At 40.1% G+C, this 18,422-nt stretch overlaps 1 protein-coding gene across 4 annotated transcripts in view; it reads left to right on the top strand.

Moving 5' to 3' along the window:
* Positions 1–3,127: 3,127 nt before the first annotated feature.
* GABRD (gamma-aminobutyric acid type A receptor delta subunit) overlaps positions 3,128–18,422 on the top strand; it is a 20,479-nt gene continuing 5,184 nt past the window's right edge. For 2 of the 4 annotated variants that reach the window (XM_009274145.2, XM_019470739.1), the window contains exons 1-5: positions 3,128–3,771; positions 13,231–13,343; positions 13,930–13,997; positions 14,902–15,122; positions 15,948–16,030. In XM_009274145.2, the coding sequence (XP_009272420.1) occupies positions 3,704–3,771; positions 13,231–13,343; positions 13,930–13,997; positions 14,902–15,122; positions 15,948–16,030 (553 nt within the window). In that variant the 5' untranslated portion in view covers positions 3,128–3,703. Of the gene's footprint in view, positions 3,772–6,093; positions 6,149–13,230; positions 13,344–13,929; positions 13,998–14,901; positions 15,123–15,947; positions 16,031–18,422 lie in introns of those variants that run through there. The other 2 variants (XM_009274143.2, XM_009274146.1) reach the window with 2 other exon arrangements.

Raw genomic sequence — 18,422 nt, 5'->3', positions numbered from 1 at the left:
AGGTAAATACTAATAAAAATTAGTAACTGTTAATACAGTAATAATAGCAACTAATTATTTAATAAATAATAATAGTAAATTATATTTACTTGTAAAATTGTCCAGACGTGGGCGGAGCCCATCAACTTTTGATAGACTGACATGGTCAGATAATATGGAAATACTGACCGAGGTATCACGTTGGTCATTGTTACGTTGCTTTGCCAGATCTACCACAGCTTTATGTGTACAACAGCAAAGACGAAAGTTTGTCCCAAACTGTGTAACTCTGACCTGACAGCCTGGTCATGTTGGAGCATGGTTTAATCCCATGCGGTCTCTGATGATCCACCTGAGCTCCATAGGCAAGGTCAGATCATAGGATGGGTGTTTTCATAAAAGCTAGTGCCTGCAGCCACACGGATTGAGGAGAGGTAGCAATTTAGCAGAGTGACAAAAAGGCTTAAGAAACATTTTGTATCACGGGCCATCTTTTTAAGAATATTTGACAGTTCCAAGCCAGTAGCTAAAGGAAAGCTTTAATTATTTCCAAGAGGATTAGATGAGAAAGATTTGGGGAGCTTATTTATTTTGTTTTGTTTTGATGTTTTAATAGAAATTTTAATTGTTTTTTAATCTCTCTCTTGAGCAATTTTAATCTGTCATTGACTGTAAAGAGTTTGGGATATTCTGCTAGAATTGTAGGAAATTAAATGTATTGTTGATCATTATTATTTTATCCCCTCTCTTCCCTTTGGCTAATAGGAATTTTGTGTGGGGGTGTACATATACATGTGTATATATATGTAACAGCCTATTTTGCTTAAATACGTATTTGTACACAGAATCAACTAAAAACAAGGCTGAATGACCTAGCATTTGCCCTTCTTGTAGACAATATAGAGGATATAATTAAGGCCCATATACATCAAATGTAGTTTATTTATTTGAGAGAAGTTGCACATTTATTTTAGGATTTTGTGGGAATGGATCTTAGAACATCTCTTTTTCTGAAGTGCAGACACAAAGTGGCAGCTAAATCAGTTCTGTGAAAATAACATGAGATTTTGTTAAACCCAGGCACTATTATGGTGGTGATGGAAGACTCTCCATACATATTTCTTTCATTCATGATGACATTATTAATCCAAATCTGTAGTATAAAACCTTGATCATTCAAGATTATTTCAGCAATTGGATAAATATCCCTATGCAATACCCAGTGAAATGAACAGGACAGTTAGTTTTTTCCAGGGATAATCAGAACCCTGATAATATACGTTGATTACCAGATTTTTTCTGAAAAATTATTAAAATCCTGAAGCTAAACATATTCCCATCACAATTGCATTGAAGATTTTGTGGGCAGTGACCTTACTGTTTTTGGCTGTAGAGCCTAGAGAAAGGAACATAGTGGTAGAAGAAGTAAGAAAGAGAACTAGCTTAATGAATTTAGAGAAAACATGTAGGTGATACTCTTCCTCTTTTTCTTTTTTGCAATACCAGAACCGCTGACAGCAAAGAACTTTTTCATGGGATCAAAGTAAGTGCTGAAAGTGTAGTTGTGGTAGAAATACAGTTCTTTCAGTAATGATTCTTTTAGAGGATTGCCATTGTATTTTTACCTGTTTTAATGGTCAAATTTGTAGCAACGTCTATCCCTTTAGAGCATATGTTGCCATGATGTACTTACACCAACACACTCACACACTTATATATGTTATACACGTATAAAATACATATGTACACACACTCATTCTAAATGTACAAGTTGCCTTGGCTGATTTTTGCTATTTTTACAGATGTATGCTGAAGACATAGAAAATTGTTCTTTTTTACTAGTCAATTAGATGACAGCTGTCTAGCCAGATAAAAACAATAGCAAGGAATTCTCAGAGTAGGTACATACATTCATTGGAACGCCATCCTTAAGAGTAGGAAAAATATGAAAAAATGTCAACTGAAAATATCCTGGAAGGTGTAAATCTGTTCTATTATACAGAGAGACAAAATCATTCTGTTCTGTATGCCATCCTGTAAATGCCATTAAAAATCTTTTGGTTTCCCTCCCCCAAAAAAACAGTTTTCATGCAACAATCCAACTACTTGAGTTTAAATTTAGTTTTTTTCCTCCTCAGCGTGCATTAGCTGCAGGCATGACCATTGAAATGTGCAGAGGAAGGAAAAGATCAGTAAGAAAATAAACCCCCGCATCATTCTTACATGTTTATGACATATGATCTTGTATGCGCATGTATGTACGTCTGTGTAGGTATTATGTCCATCTGTACATCTATTCTCCTCCTGGATCCCACAGGGCTGTTACTCCCCTCACCCACCACCCCTTAGTTGCCGTTTGAAATATACCAATATTCAATAATATTACAAAATTAAGCATACGAAAAGATAAATCGAGCATTTTACCCAGGTGCATCCTTTCATTTGATTAAGGTATCTGCACATTCATGTTTGCTTTACGATACAATTTCTTTAAAATGTCTCCTTCACAGTGTTTCCTTTGTGGGTTGGTTTTAAAATTGTCATTCTAGATTGAACAGCACCAAAAAGCAGAGGAGGCGGAGGAGGAGAGAAGAAAAGAGCGAATATGGAGAGGAAAATCGAGTTTGACCTGCAAGCAAAGACGGAACCAAACTCCCGAAAAGCCGCCCGGCCGCGCTTCCCCGCTGCCCCTCCGCGGCCAGCCGCGTTCCTCAGGAGAGGTCCCCGGCAGTTCGCAGGGCACAAGAGGTGGAAACGTGCCCGGCCTTGCTGAGAGCTAACGATGCCAGCCCCCGAGCAGCCCTGGGATGGAGTATTGCGAATGCAGTTTCACAGCTCCGTGCTTGCTGAAGTAACCTGAAGCGTTTCACTTTAGAGAAGCCCCTTAGGAATCCGGGAGCGACGAGGCAGAAGTTTGTAAAACCTAGGCTCTGCCTCTGATTTGTGCCGCCAGTCTGGGACGGCTTTTAGAAAGCGAAGAGGCGGCAGCTTCCCCTCACCAGAGTCCCCCCCGTTTGCATTCCCTCTTCCCTTGGAAAGCTGCTCGAAGACGGGCTGCAGGAGGGGGGGGGCGGGGGGAGGTGGCGGCGTGCTGCCAGCGCGCAACGACACTCGGCTCCTGCGGTTCACATGCCCCTTTCTGAGCCGAGTAAACCTGCCCTTCGGCTCGCTCCGGGCTCGCTCCGGGCTGCCTGCGCTCTATGGCTAAGCCGCCTTTGCCCTAAGCTCGGGCTGCATCTCCCTCCTCCTCCCTGTGATTATTTGCACAGGACATGTCTAGTACCTCCGGAGCACTTTTAGTTTGCTCCCCCCCGCGCTCGGTGGGATTAATCTATCATTTCGGAGGTTATTTTCGGCAACCAGCCTCGCACCCGGGAAGACCGGCCGGAGGAAGAGCGAGGCGCTTCTGAAAGCGGCAGAGGAGGAATGCCAAAGCAGGGCAGCGGAGCCGGGTGGGAGTGAGCCGGCGGAGCACAGCGAGGTGCCACCCCGCAGAGGAGGAGAGCTGCCCTGCTACCTGCTCCCTATTTCTGGCTGCCCGCATGGCCTCCGGGCACTGTAGAGACTGTGGGGGCTGCTGCTGCTGAGCAACGATACGTTGCTTTAAACTCAGCCTCAACTTACCACAGCAAGCAAGGATGGCAACACTACCGGAGCTTTGGAGCAGCCAAGAGAGCCAGGGAACCTGGGTTTTGTTTGCCACTGTCTAATAAATGGGAGTAAAATGGAATTTCTTACCTGGGTTTTTCCTGCCTTGGTTCTACTGTGCACCCAACAGCACAGGTGTATCAGGTAAGAAAACGCCTTATCCTTTCTTAGACTGGCCTTAGACAGCCGTTCTTGTGGTGTGGCTGGGGTGAAAAATGCCAGGTCTGGCTGTAGCTCCCACTCCACTTTTGCCCAGGGGTGCTCTCCACTTAAGGGCTACAACTGCTTTGAGTGAGTGTTCAGTAGCAAAAGGGATCTTGACTGAAGAGTTTCCTCAATGAGCTCCATCTTTTTTTTTTTTTTTCTTCTCCTCCTGTTTCTAGCAGAGGATGCACTTCTGCCAACTGAGCAGCAGCTTCTTGGGTTTATCAAGGGGTGTGTTTTTAACAGGATGCCTGTGGAAGCCTTTTCCCGAGGGCACCTACTCTAAATTGGGGGCAATCACTTTATGTAATGGCACTGCACATCCCAGTGCAGCCTCATCCCCTTAAACAGCTCTGTAGGGGGCCTGCTTGAACATGAAACTCTTCCATAAAACCCAGCACAACCAGTGGGGTACTAACCGAACATCTTTGCTTAGGGCCTCCATAGGCACAATTAAAAACCCCGAAATACAGACATTCCTTTCTAACGGGTTCATTAAGTCTCCTGAACTTGAGATAAGAGGAAGAGACTGGCAGAGATCTTAGAAAAAATGTTTGAAGAACGCCAACCATTTCTTAAAATCATAAATTGTAAAGATACATGTTTGCAATTCTCAGTCACATTTATTCAGAAGGTGTTAGCTAGGCAATCAGCTACCTTCTCTATATATTCTCTACAGATCTGGAGGCTGTATGTGGAGAAAGCTTGCCATGATTATGCAATGAAAACAGAAGGGGGAGTAAAAAAGAACTTGCTGCATGTAAAAACATGCCTACATCATTCAGAGCAGAGACGGCTGTGGTATTAAAGGGGTCTTCCTATTTCTACTTTATAGACATTATTAATAGCTTCAGAGGAGTATAAGAAGCAAAGTGATAATTGTAGTAAGACATAACATTGCTGCTACAGTTTTTGGAATTAATTAGTGAGATCTGATTTTTTCACTGGGAAGGAAAAAGATCTTGCATTAGAGGAAGTGTCAAGTCAACTGCTCTTATTCAGGACTGAAATAATGATTTATCCTATGACCTTGAATCTGTTACCCAGGGTCAGATCCTGACATGCTCATGCTCTGAAGCAATCCAGTATTCCAGTGAAGGCAGAGAAAATACTGCTTATGACCTAAGGGCATCAAGATCTTGCCCATAATTTCAATGATCCTGTTTCTCTCCCTGCACTTGGGCTAGCATTATTTTGGTTGAAAAGTGGTGTTTGAGTACATAAGAAGAAAAAAAAGAATTTTAATAAAAAGTCAGCCTTCTCAGCCTCTGTCTTCAAGGTCTGTTTCTAGGCACAGCAACTGCCAGGATATGTGCAACCTCAATTTGTTGGATAAATTATTTTATATTTGGATTAATTACCTAGTTACTTGACTTTCTTCCTCCAGTTACACAACAGTGATGAGTTGTTTGTTAGAAATATATATACTCGTGGCAGAGAGGAAGGCAAGGCAAATTCTAGCTTGTGAAATTCCAACTGTTCAGTTTGTAGTAGTTTTCCAAATATGCCAAAGTGTAAGACATTCAATGGTCAAAGAAAACTGCTTTGTTTAGTACAACAGTTTTCTGAAGAGTCAGGATTTAGCATGGCTATGGCAGAACATTGTTTGATCTTGCAAAAACTGAGTAACCTTGCTTACATGGGTACTTTTGATGAGTTAAACAGAACTAAACCAAAATTTTATTCTTGCATCAGTAAAATTACTCACACATAAACGACCTGTGAAATAATTCCCCTTGTAAGGGCCCAAGAAGCATATTAACTTCCTTATTCTTCTTCCTTGGAGTTCTGTAATATGATATTACATATAATTATTTTTGGTAAAAGATGCTTTTATGAAGAGCAGTATTTTATTAATACTGTGGGTTTGTAATAATGGGCAAAACTGCCAATAGCTACATTTTGTTGCTCCGATATTGTTCTCTAAATGTAATGTGATTCATGGTTATGATGACAGAGGCCATCCAAAACCACTAAGTTCTCTGCTTGTGAGTTCTATGGACTGTATATTGACAGGTGTAAGCAAAAACATATTCAAAAAAGGAAGAATATTTCAGCGAGTTCTGAACTCAGTGATACGACATAAGACTTCCCAAAGGCAAAACGACCTATTAAAGTAACGTTAAGGTTTGGCAGAGGAGGGAAGTGGGGAAAACGTGTAGCCTGCTTCCTCACAGCATTTTTGAATATCCTTTCAGGGTGCTTTAGAGGGCTGTATTTGAAGCAATTTCTCTGTCATGTGTGCTATTTGACTGAAGTGAATGAGCCAAATTCAACCTAAGTCAGCACATCCTACTTATGGCAGTGCTGTTTTCAGGTAAACATTTTTAAAAAGTAGTATTTTGTGGTCTGCTTGAGACAGTGGTTAGTGGCAAGAAATTTGGCATTTATATGATTGACAGCTCTTTGGGGCAAAGACTGTAGCTTCCACTATTTTATCAGAGTTTGATATGCTGTGGATGCTGCAATAATAAATGTGTCATAGTGAATGAGATCATCTACTGAAACACACTTAGTGAAATATTTCTTCATTTGCGTGGGGAAAGAGTACTATTGATAGGAGTTTTGGGATGTATGTCCGTACTTTTACTGAAAGATATTTTAATTCTCTAATTAAAAATAGGTGTATCTTTTATATTTAAGATTCTACTATGTTACACGACTTTTATACATTTGCATAGAATTGTCTTTCTGTTGTGTGTCTCCCTCAGCCTTTTACTTCTATTCATGGAAACAGAGCAGCTTTAACATGTGAATATATGCAAAGTGTGGTCCATTTTCTGTAGCTTAAAACTCACAGAGAGGAAATAAGGGCTTTGATGATCAAAAGGTTGCCATGAATTAAGCCTAATGCTTTTTCTATTACATTTCAAAATACAAAATGTATTTACAGTGAGCTCTCAGAGTCAGGAATGGCAGATGGGAAGGATACACATACTGCTCTGGATAATCCGGGAGTTTGACAGAGGCCACATTGTTCACTGACCTTGCACGATATTCCTTGTCTTTTTTCCAAGAAAAAGTTTTCTTGAGTGGCAATGACATCTGGGACATTTGCCCCCAAAAGCTTATCTCAAAGGAAATGAAATGTACTCCATCCCAGTCCTCACTATCAGCCAAACTGGTATTTCCATCTACCAGGTTAAAAGATTCCTATAACAACTATGTCACAGTCCCAAAAAGAATCAGGTTAGCAGATTTAAAGAAGAAACAGGAGATGCAAAAAGTGGTTTTCCATATCTTACTGCTATACATGTTTGTCAAAAGGTTAGCGCATTCTCCCTACAAGTGTGACCTAAAAGCAGTATCTCATTGGCCACTGACTTAAAGATGCTGCTGAGCTTTTTGCACTGCTGTGCAAAAATAATATTGCTAATGTTATCTCTTGTTCAGCTGCTGTAGTGCACTCATTCACATAGAACATATAGATTGCCTCTTTCCTTGGTGTAATTTAAATGCTTACCAGATTTTTTCAAGTAATATTGATACATTTCTAGCAACCATTTTCAAGCAGTGTTCTGGAAGATAGTGAAGACAGGCTAATACCTCACTTGCCTGACAAGCCCTTTAAAGATATGCTGACCAAGTTGATTGATGCTTCTCCTCCAGATCACTCCACGTTAGTAGAATGCAATGGTCCTGTAGCAGCTGGGAGAAAGATGTCAGCTCGGATAGAAAGGATTTGGGGATATATGTACTTTTTATTCTAGAACTGATAGTACTTAGCTCTGAAAGAGATGCATTTCTTTGTCATTTGAGATTCATTGCTTGGAGTTGCTTTCCCTAACCTGTGTCAAGGCCAGTTTTGTTAGGCAAAGAAGAACTTCATAGTTTTGCCAGGTTTATCAATGGTGATTTCCTCTCCCCTTTATCTAGCGTGCAAGAGAACTAACTGTTCTTTTCATAGTTTAAACAGCAGTAATCTGTTTTCTACTGCTAACAACGAGCTCTGTTGAAGTTCTCACAATGCTTAAACTCCAGATATGGTCAGATGCAAATATATTCTCCAGAATATCTGCTTGAAATGAGATGTGTACGGAGTCAGAGTGTGGATGAAACCCCATCTTTTTCAGCTTTAGATTTGGGAATGACTTCCAGAGTGATATTAGTACACATGACTATGTTGCCATTCAGTCAGCTAGGCACTCCACTCTGGCCTGGTGCAAAGTAAAGATAAGATTTTTGATGAGCTGTTATGCCCCTTGAATTTTACAAATCAATAGCTTAATTTTACAAAGTCCTTTTCTTACTGAAACAAGCTTTACAGCAGCTTACGTCAGGAAGTGAAGTTGCTGAATCAACTAATAGTAGTTTCCTTTCTTTTCATCTTTAATGCTTACACTATGAAAAGTTAATCCCTTCCAATGCGTCTTTTCTATGCTGGTCTTCCTTTTTCAGGTACAATAAATGAATAATATTTTAGGCCATATATAATCCCAACTGCTTATCAAGGATGAATGAAATTCTCCCACCATCCTTCATGTAACTTTAAAGCACTGGATCTGATGTACAGGAGTCTAGAGGAATGGCTCAAAGAAGATATCACAAACTGGCCTGTAAAGTGCCATGAAAATAAAGCTCTGCTTTCCAAAGTCATCATTTTTGACTGAGGACTGCTATACTATCTGCTAATATTCACACTTTTGTCTTCACCAGATAAAAAAGAAATGAAAATATTATAGATAGAATAATATTCTTGAGTTTGTTATTTCTCCTCTCCCTCAATATTCTTGACAGACAAAAAAGAGGGGAATAGGAGATTTCTACTGTGCTGGAGGACCTGGGACGACTTTAGACCTAAAGAGCACATATCGGACTGATACAAGCAGAACTTGGACTCATTTACACCATGCTGAATCATACACCCAAGCATACAGCCCCTGCTACATTAGTTCTTATGTCTGTATTATTTCCCTTGCTCCATCAGCTGCCATGTCAGTCTGACAAAATGTAATTTGAAGAATATGGCTGTTTAAAGTGATCACTGGGTAGTTTAAAGGTAAAATATAGGTTCACAGAATGGTTAAGGTTGGAAAGGACCTCTGGAGGTCATCTGGTCCAACCCCAAGCTCAAGCAGGGCCACCCAGAGCTGCTTGCCCCGGACCATGTTCAGATGACATTTAAATATCGCCAAGCAGGAGACCACAACCTCTCTCAGCAACCTGTCCCAGTGCTCAGTCACCCTCACAGTGAAAAGGTGTTTCCTGATGTTCAAGCAGAACCTCCTGTGTTTCAGTTTGTGCCCATTGCCTCTGGTCCCGTCACTGGGCACCACTGAAAAGAGCCTGGCTCTGCCTTCTTTATACCCTCCCTTCATGTATTTATACACATTGCTAAGATCCCCCCTGAGCCTTCTCTTCTCCAGGCTAAACAGTCTCAGCTTTTCCTCATATGAGACATGCTCTAGTCCCTTAATCATCTGCATGAAAAAAGTCTAATATTAGCAAAAGCTTTTGGTAAGTCAGCGATAACTGTTTGTAAATGAAACTGTAGGTTATTCTGATTCACGTATCCTCTGTGAGTATCTAGGAGCCATTCTGTGAGCACCATGCTAGTGTATGAGAATGGCAGTAACTGAGTAATTTTGTTACCCATTTCAAAGAAATTTAAAAATGAACCAGTAGTATAAACATCAACAAAGTAAATCTAGCCATAAAATTATTTCAGCTGTAATACTTTAATAACCCCCACTGGTATTAAGTGCATATAGCTCCACTAACTTCAACACATTTGTTACACTGATGATCTGACCCTAAGGCTTTATTAATAATAGAAACAAGATTGATTTTAATTGTGTCATGGATATTTAAGTAAAACTCCCTCTAGATTGTAATCTGCTTAAAACGCATGGCAAGCTACAGCCCACAGTTTTTAGCCCAACTCTTGTCATTTTAACTTCCTTTTAGCTCTATGGCTCTCCTTAATGCCATTAAAATAGAATACTGACACAGGATAACTGCTGCATAAATGCTCTTCCAAAGAAGATGGGGCTCCTGGCAGTTCTTATAGTGACATTACTTCTTTTATAGCAAGTGACTAATTATAAGTCAGTTATCTGGGGATGAGTACTTGATGCATGCAAGTAGCAATACCTATTGTGAAAGGGGAGCAGCAGAATTTGGTTTTATTGTTTTTCTCAGGTTGAGTACTCATAAATGTACATGGTATTCTAGTTTTACAACGACTTGTACTTAGTACTTTCATACTATTGTGTATGTAGGAAGCATAAGCTAGATTCTCCCATCCTCACAGATCGGGCATGCAAGATACGTCATGACGGTGCAGTCACCTTTTGACTTGATTATTGTTTTCAAAACACTTTACAGAACTTGGCTGCAGTTTTAGCAACAGGAGTTGAAAAGCACCATCTTCTACTGAAAAGGCAAAGAGACTTTAGGCAGATATATTAATTCAAGCGTATTCTAGTTATTTACTCTAATTACGAAAAGACTTAAAGTATCATTCTTTACCTATAAAAGGAGCTCAGATATTTTACTTATTAGGAATACCACTACATATCTATGGCTGAGACTTACAAGTTACAAATAAGTACAGTTTAAAAAAAAATACTTTCAACATAGTCTCATATTCTTTAATCTCCCAAGGCCTTAATTAAAAAAATTATTTGTTTTCTGTATTAACTGATAGCCTTAGTATTTCCAGAAATAGGGTAGTGAATGTAAAAGAAAATAAATGAAAGAGTTTCTGAACTGCAGTGTTTGATGGTATTGCAGAAGAAAGCCAGACCTTAGCATCTGGATCTTGCCAAATATTACAAAACTATAATTTCATTTAAGTAAATACTGACAGTTGGATGATTTGAAAGACCAGCACATAAGAAACAGCAGTCTGATAGAAAGAAGTGTTTTTATAGTTGATGAGACCCAATAAAGAAGGGAAAAACTCTGTCAACATCTGTTATAAATCTTCAAAGCCCTTGTCTAAACCAATTATGTTACTCCAATTTATGTAGCTGAAAATATGGCTCTGAGTCTTGCAAGATCCTTACTTAGAAGAGATATAGGAACCTGAGAAATATCTGAGATAGTCATTTGAGATGAACATACAGCAGTGTGCTCATGGCAAGGAAACATTATAAATGCAATTTACTATATATCCCCAATTTTAACATTCTGCCGTGAACTAATGACGTTTCACTTTGGAGCAGCGTCCCTATGCTTTAAGGTCACTTAAGCTTTGACAGCTCCGTTAATGCAAGTTTTCAGTGTCTCTGCTGCTCAGAACTTACATTTATACATTGTAATCCCAGAGCTCCTTCCTTATATAATCGACTCCATACATGTGGGGCAAGAATTTTATGACATGGGCAATCAAAGATTTTTCCTTCAGTCCCCTGTGAGAAGAAGAGTTGGTTATTGTAAGATACTCTGCTACTGCGCTAGCAGTAACCTCATGTGCTGAGCTGAATGCCCAGACTGGCATATTTTGGAGAGAAAAAAACATGTGCTTTATGTGGGTCAATGTCGCATGAACACTAAGAAAGTTATGTAAGTACCAAGGCAGAATATGTTTATGGTATATTACTCTACAGCCTTTCATTGCTGTTTAATGAGTTCCTCTTCTGTTACTAGTGATGTATATCTCTCAAATGCCGTATTTATTGCTGGACTCAGTGGAAGATGCTAAGCCAGTGCTCAGACAGTTTTGATATAGTACTTGCATTCAGATACAGGCCCTCTCAAACCACTGGCAAATTTTCTCTTTGCAAATAGTTGTGGTAGACGTTGTCACAGTCCTTCATTTATCTATTCCCGTCATGTCAATCACAGTGCTGGCAAGAGGAATTGTGTGAGGAGGCACAGATCTGCTTCAAATGAAGTCTGCCAGCTCAGTTTAAACAGTTAATGAAGACAATATAAGCTTGCCTTTGTTTATAGGAGATTATGGAATATCCACCTAACTGCTTGTACGAGGAGGGTTGAGGGGCTGGCATCTGCCAGGTGGTGGAAAATGGCAACAAGAAACGGTGCTAATATCTTCAAGGAGCATCACTGGATCAGAAAGAAGCATATGCCTAGCACCTGAGAGATGGAGCCTTATTTCTGGGAGGGGGACTGTGGCATGCTGCACAAATCTGACAGCAACATACTACCTCCCAAACAAAACCTACTGCCTGTTTGGTGGCTCACTCAGGTCCCAAGAGTGATTACAAAAGGATGCGTGCATTATGGCATCCCACACTCCTGACCTGAGGACAGATGGCCAAACACCCACGCTGCCTGATGCTGGCAAGTGCAAAACAGCACAAGCAGGTGAGCTGGAGCCCTCCCGGCATGGTGGAACCATCGCTATATGCCCAAAACTCTGGGGCACCTGTGGGACAGAGACATTTCAGTGCTACGGATACCTCACTTACTGCTCAAGACCACGGACAGGAATGGCCCCAAATCCAGAACCATAGTCAGGGCTCTTGCCCCTGCATTTCTAGGATCATGGAGCACACCTCAGGTTCCAGGACAATGGTCAAATCCTTCAGGCTCACCACTACGGGCAGCTCTTCGCACTGCAGAACCATGGGCCCCTCTTGAGGTTTCTGGAGGCTCCTGAGTCGCCTGGACTGTAGACAGCTACCTCTTTGGCTCAGAACGAGGGAGAACTACTGGGGCTTTTGGGCGCCATGGACAGCACCTCCCGAGTTCCAGCACCACAGCCTGCTCCCGCCGAGGTTTGGGTCTGGCCCACAGGCATCTCCGTGCCGGGTCAGGGCCGTGGAGATGCCCCCTTTGGTGCTTCCATGCTTTCAGCTGGTCACTTTTTAAGCAAGATCTCCTTTTTGACCATATCTTTGCAGTTTTCAGGTGTTTGTACACCTTCTATTAGCATTGCTTTTCATATTTCTGAGGCCCAATGGTACTTTTCACAGTATTGAAGATGTTAAATCCAAATTCCAGCCATGTAATTTTTACTGTTTTCCCATCATATTTGACAATATACCAGCCTTCTTGATCTCAGCTGTTCCATAGTGGTACTAGGAGCTGTCACAGCTGCTGTGTCCTGCTACCCAGATAGCTGCATTTCAGCATCCACAGATGCATTTTATGCAGTATACAAAGTATCTTGGTTTCCCTCATGCTTTCTTTACATATTTAAATCTTTTTTTTCCTACTTTTTTTTGGAAAAGAAAAAACCTTAAAAAAGTATGTGCTTGTATTTCAGAAAGAGGCCATAGTCTTGCCTGAAATATGTTTTGATTTAAACAGAAATATCTGAAATGGTTTTCCTATCTATATACAGTATTTTTCCACTAAATTATCAATATAACTGATTATACTCCAGGTGGTCTCTGGTGTAAAAGAATTCAATGTCTTCCATTTTCTGTTATTTTTCTGTTTGTAAACATGGCCAAGTTTTAAAAGATACTTATTCTCTTTACCTAGAGCTATGAATGACATCGGAGATTACATAGGTTCCAACATCGAAATATCCTGGTTACCCAACCTGGATGATTTAATGAAAGGGTATGCACGTAATTTCAGGCCTGGGATTGGAGGTGAGACTTTGAGAGTAATGTCTCTTTTGTTTCTTACAATCCTTCTACCCTCTGATGTTTATGTGAACCTCATCCTCTACATGATTAAAAGGTTGTGGTTGCCTATTACTTGGATACTGGAAATAATAACAATCAACAATTTGTTTGATCTTGAAAAAAGACAGACTGTACAACAGAATTAGCAACAGAGTCTTCTTGCTGATACAGTTCTTAAATCACTGATTTCTCAGTTGAAGGAATTTTGGATTACATTAAGTGGTGATAATTTCTGCATTTGCTTGAAGCCATGCTGTCTGAAACTAGATGATGTAGTTTCCAGAAGGGACTCCATAATTTTCAGTAGTTGTGATTGTTATCTCATGTCCTTTATCACTGAAGCAAGGTATTCTGTTGGAAATTGAGGACTCAATCTGTAAAAGATTTAAATCTCTTGCCCTGAGGTCGATTTTACTTGGAAAGTGTACTTTATCATGGAAAACAGTTTTATGAATTCACTCTGTATGAAAGAATTAACAGTCTTGGGTCATCTGTATTTTTATAGGTACTATGATGATGTAAATCACCCCATTCAAACATTTTTTCTCAGGTCCTCCTGTTAATGTTGCTCTTGCAATTGAAGTAGCCAGCATTGACCACATCTCAGAAGTGAACATGGTACGTTATCAGTTAAACCTACCAAGTTGTGAACGTATGTACTGCAATGACAGAAAGTGCAGAAAACTAAATAAATAGAGAGACAGTTGATCCCCAACACATTTGGAGTGGAGAAATTACCGCAAGAAGATACTACAAAGAACAAACATTGTATTTTAAGACACAGGCAGAGTCTCTTCCAGCAGACATTGGCAATTACAAGAATCTAGCCACGTATAAGTCACTGAGATTTCTTACTACAGTTAGCAAGTTTGGATCTGTGCAGCACTTACTAACAGAAAGCCTAATTTTAAGCATTAACTCCAACTTCTGTTCAAATTCCTTTTCACCACAGATACTTCCGAAAAGAAGCTAAGTGCACGATTGGTTGTGAGATGCTCCTCTTTTTTGTGTAAAGACCTTTCAGTAAAGCAGTGGAGTATAACAACTTACAAGTCGCATAAACTAGCATAGGCATGAATTAACTGCATTTCTGAAACACAATAGATTTAATTTTAAAACCAAAACTTTGACTTTCCCTCCACCCTTTCCCTTCATTACAGATGCATAACGTCACCCGATTTTTTAGTTTTGTTTTAAAAAACCTTCAAAAACAAAAGTTGTACTTGTGGAGATAAACAAACTAATTTTCTTCATTAAGACATATGCAATTCTTGCAACATGTTATATATAACACTGACATTGAATCACTTTTTGATATCTTGGGTTTATCCATGGTATAAGCATATGACAGAAATAAAAATGCTTGGGCAGCTCTATGGTTGACTGAGTATAAAAATACTAATTTGCACAGGAAACAGTTAATACATTTTTAGGCTAATACAACAATTTTTGACCAAGTCCCAAGGCATTATCATTGTGTTTGTTTAGCATCACTTTTTAATTGGGATTTCTCTTGTCATAGGAATATACCATGACGGTATTTTTGCACCAGAGCTGGCGAGATGACCGTCTGTCTTACAACCACACCAATGAAACTTTGGGCTTAGACAGCCGGTTTGTGGACAAGCTCTGGTTGCCAGATACTTTCATAGTAAATGCCAAGTCTGCCTGGTTCCATGATGTGACTGTGGAAAACAAACTTATCAGGCTCCAACCAGATGGAGTCATTTTATACAGCATCAGGTGAGTGAGAAAGAGTGCAAGTGTACTCTATCATGTATTAACTTTTTGAACAGACTATAAAGTAATCACTCAGTTTTCCTAGGATGATTTCCTAAAATAATTATTAATTAAAAGCAGAAGAAAGTACTGGTGACTCCTATCAGACATCCCTTTGCTTTACAAGGATTACACTGCCAGGAAGGTATCTTTGGCAACACTAACACATTTTCCACTGCGTAATCACTGATCACTTTCAGGATGTCCTTAATGGGAGATAAGCATCTCATAACTATTTCGTCACCAGGCAAGGAGATGCTGAATACAGAGCAACGATTCCATTCTCCACTCTTTCACTATTTTCCAGGGGAACTACGAGCCTGATTTAGGCTCAACTTCCCCATCTTTCAAACAGAGAAAGTAGTATTTCCTCACTTTGGAAGAGTGTTCTTGCTAGAACTCAGTAACTATATTTAAAGTTAATTGTGTAATGTTCTAAAAATTAATGAGTGTGCACCTTTGAAATTGTAAGTCCAAAGTCACCCTTAAGGTATTGGTAGTGATCTTGGGGCAGTGGAAGGGAGTAGATTTGACTCAGAAAAGTCCTTTTTATCCTCAGAAGTAGCTGAAGCGTCCTCTGACATTAGACAAGTCATTTGACCTTTCTTCAATTAATTTCCCCCCACCTTTGGGTTTCCCACAGACTTGGTAAAGACAATAGCCATAGGATTTTGAAAATAGTTTCCTGTATTAGTATTAAGGTTTCAAAGTTTTCCATTTAGTCTTAGAGTTCCGAGGAAAAGGCTTTATCTGAATGCAACTAACTGGTGTTCACGTTGCTTGGAACAGGATTACCTCAACAGTGGCCTGTGACATGGACCTTTCCAAGTATCCAATGGATGAGCAAGAATGCATGTTGGATTTGGAGAGCTGTAAGGGCTAAGTACAGTGTTTCATATAATCTGTATTTTGTTTAAAGCCTGCATATATGGTACTTAGCTTGCTGGATTTTGCTGGAATGATTCTGCTTTAGTCAATGATGTAAGGGGTGCCTTAGGATTTAGAAATAAAGGGTACAAACATGAATCCCTTCATTCTCTGTGTTGGGCCTTAGACTATAGACTTTTCAATACCACTTCAGCTCTGATCCAGTTCAAAACTATAGGATTTAATTTAGTGAAGATGAACAACCTACAGTCCTGCTGACAAATGTCTGGAACCTTGTGCTTCATGTAAAACCCAGTGCAATTGTGACAGTCACTGGCATTACTGAGGTTTGCATCAAATCCAGTGAGAATAAGTAGAGAAGCCCACAGGCAAAATTTGATGTGCTATTTTTTCTTTATGAGAAAACAGGAAAAAGAAAGAATTCCCTCTTTTAATGAATGCCATTGTGACTAACTTATAGCTGTTTAGCTTGCCTGGGCATTCCTGTATCTGTTACACAGAAATCAATCAGAATACTGCAAGGATTGGCTTAAATTCATTCGTACTCACAAAGGAGGGTGAAGAATGAATTTATATTTTGTCCAACCTGTATTTTATCTCTGATCAGCATGTAATTCCCACGAGCATTAATACTTTCGAATGAAATTCACCACTGACACAAGCAGGGACCACCAAATCAATGGCAATGAATCCGGCCTTTTGTGGTTTTTCTATCAAGGAGTCTACAGGTCCTGAGGGTTCCAGAGATTTGTGAATAGCAGTGTCTGAGCAGATTCACTGGCCTATTGATGCAAATTTCTCTTTTTCTGTTTTAGCACTGACTTTGTTTTCTAGGCAATTAACCACAATACCATTTTATCCTGTCAAAAATAGCAATCTACAGTTTTACTTATGTAATCACCAAATGCAGAGGCAGCAGACAGTGAACCAGCAATCAGTTCTCTCTCCCAGCAAGTTCTGCAGGGAGTTTTGGTGGTGGTTGAATTTTTTAATTGAATTTGAGGGTTTTGATTTCAGTGAAACAAACATGTAGAAATAAAGCCTCTTTAAACAAATGAATGGTTTAGTAGTAAGTTGTCTATTAACAGCAAACCCAGCAAAGATTGATTTCCTATGGATTTGCATATTACATAAATCCCTCATGCATATCCCCTGCAGGTGCCCTGCAGGTGCCCTGCACCTCTCCCTAGCAGTTATCTTCCAGCTGCCACCCGTGCCAAACTGCAGTCATTAATAGGCTGATACACATGGTGATTGTCAAGCTAGCTGATGCATCTCAGAATGGACATGGGTCTGAGTTGTACTGCTGTTCTCTAACTGGATGCACAAATCTGATTTTCTGTTCTCTACACGCCATTTCTTACAAAACTTTCAAGAATCTAGCATCTTTGAAACCTTTACCTTTTTGTCATTTTGGTTTGAAAATACTGAGAAATTTGAAAAGTTGTTAGGAAGAGAGCTGACAGAAAAACACAGGCAGTTTGCATAGGCATTGTTTTCTGATTAAACTACTTTAAGCCTGGGGGAGGTCCTAAGAGTTGTTTCCACGAGTGGGGATTTGTATGAACAATTCAGCTGTATACTTCACTTTCATGCAGTGTCCATTTGTAAAAGCACTGTAGGGCTTGCAAGGGGAGATATAGAGCCAACTGGACACGCACTTTTTGAGGACACTGGGGGAATCCTTGACAAAGGAAATCTGTTTCCCTGACACTGCCTGACTGGTACAGAGTACCTATCTCATAAAATCAGTGTGTGAACTTGGAGATAGACTTGCAGTACAGAATTGCACTCTGATCTGTCTTCAGTAGGATAGGCATAGATAGATTAGATTTAGTAGTTATTTTCTTTTACAAACAGAAATTGCTTTGACTCTGAGATCCAAGCACAGTGCAGGGGTAAGTAGGCTAGTTTGAGTGCTACAGTAACAGTAACTCTACTTTAAGTGAGTATGCAAATGAGCTTTTTGAGAGATAATTTGAATATTTCTCATGACACTGAAGTGCATTGAATACACTAAATTGGAAAGACATGGATTTGACAGATGGACCGCTCAGTGGATAAGGAATTGGCTGGATGGTCGCACTCAAAGAGTTGCGGTCAACGGCTCAATGTCCAAGTAGAGACCAGTGACGAGTGGCATTCCTCAGGGATTGGTATTGGGACTGGCACTGTTTAACATCTTTGTCAGTGACACGGACAGTGGGATTCAGTGCACCCTCAGCGAGTTTGCCGATGACACCAAGCTGTGTGGTGTGGTCGACACGTTGGAGGGAAGTGGTGCCATCCAGAGGGACCTTGACAGGCTTGAGAGGTAGGCCCGTGCAAACCTCATGAAGTTCAACAAGACCAAGTGCAAGGTCCTGCGCATGGGTC

The sequence above is a fragment of the Aptenodytes forsteri genome, unplaced genomic scaffold (assembly GCF_000699145.1).
Source record: "Aptenodytes forsteri isolate BGI_AS27 unplaced genomic scaffold, ASM69914v1 Scaffold16, whole genome shotgun sequence".
Taxonomy (NCBI): Eukaryota; Metazoa; Chordata; class Aves; order Sphenisciformes; family Spheniscidae; genus Aptenodytes; species Aptenodytes forsteri.
This window is presented reverse-complemented; position numbering and strand designations above follow the sequence as displayed.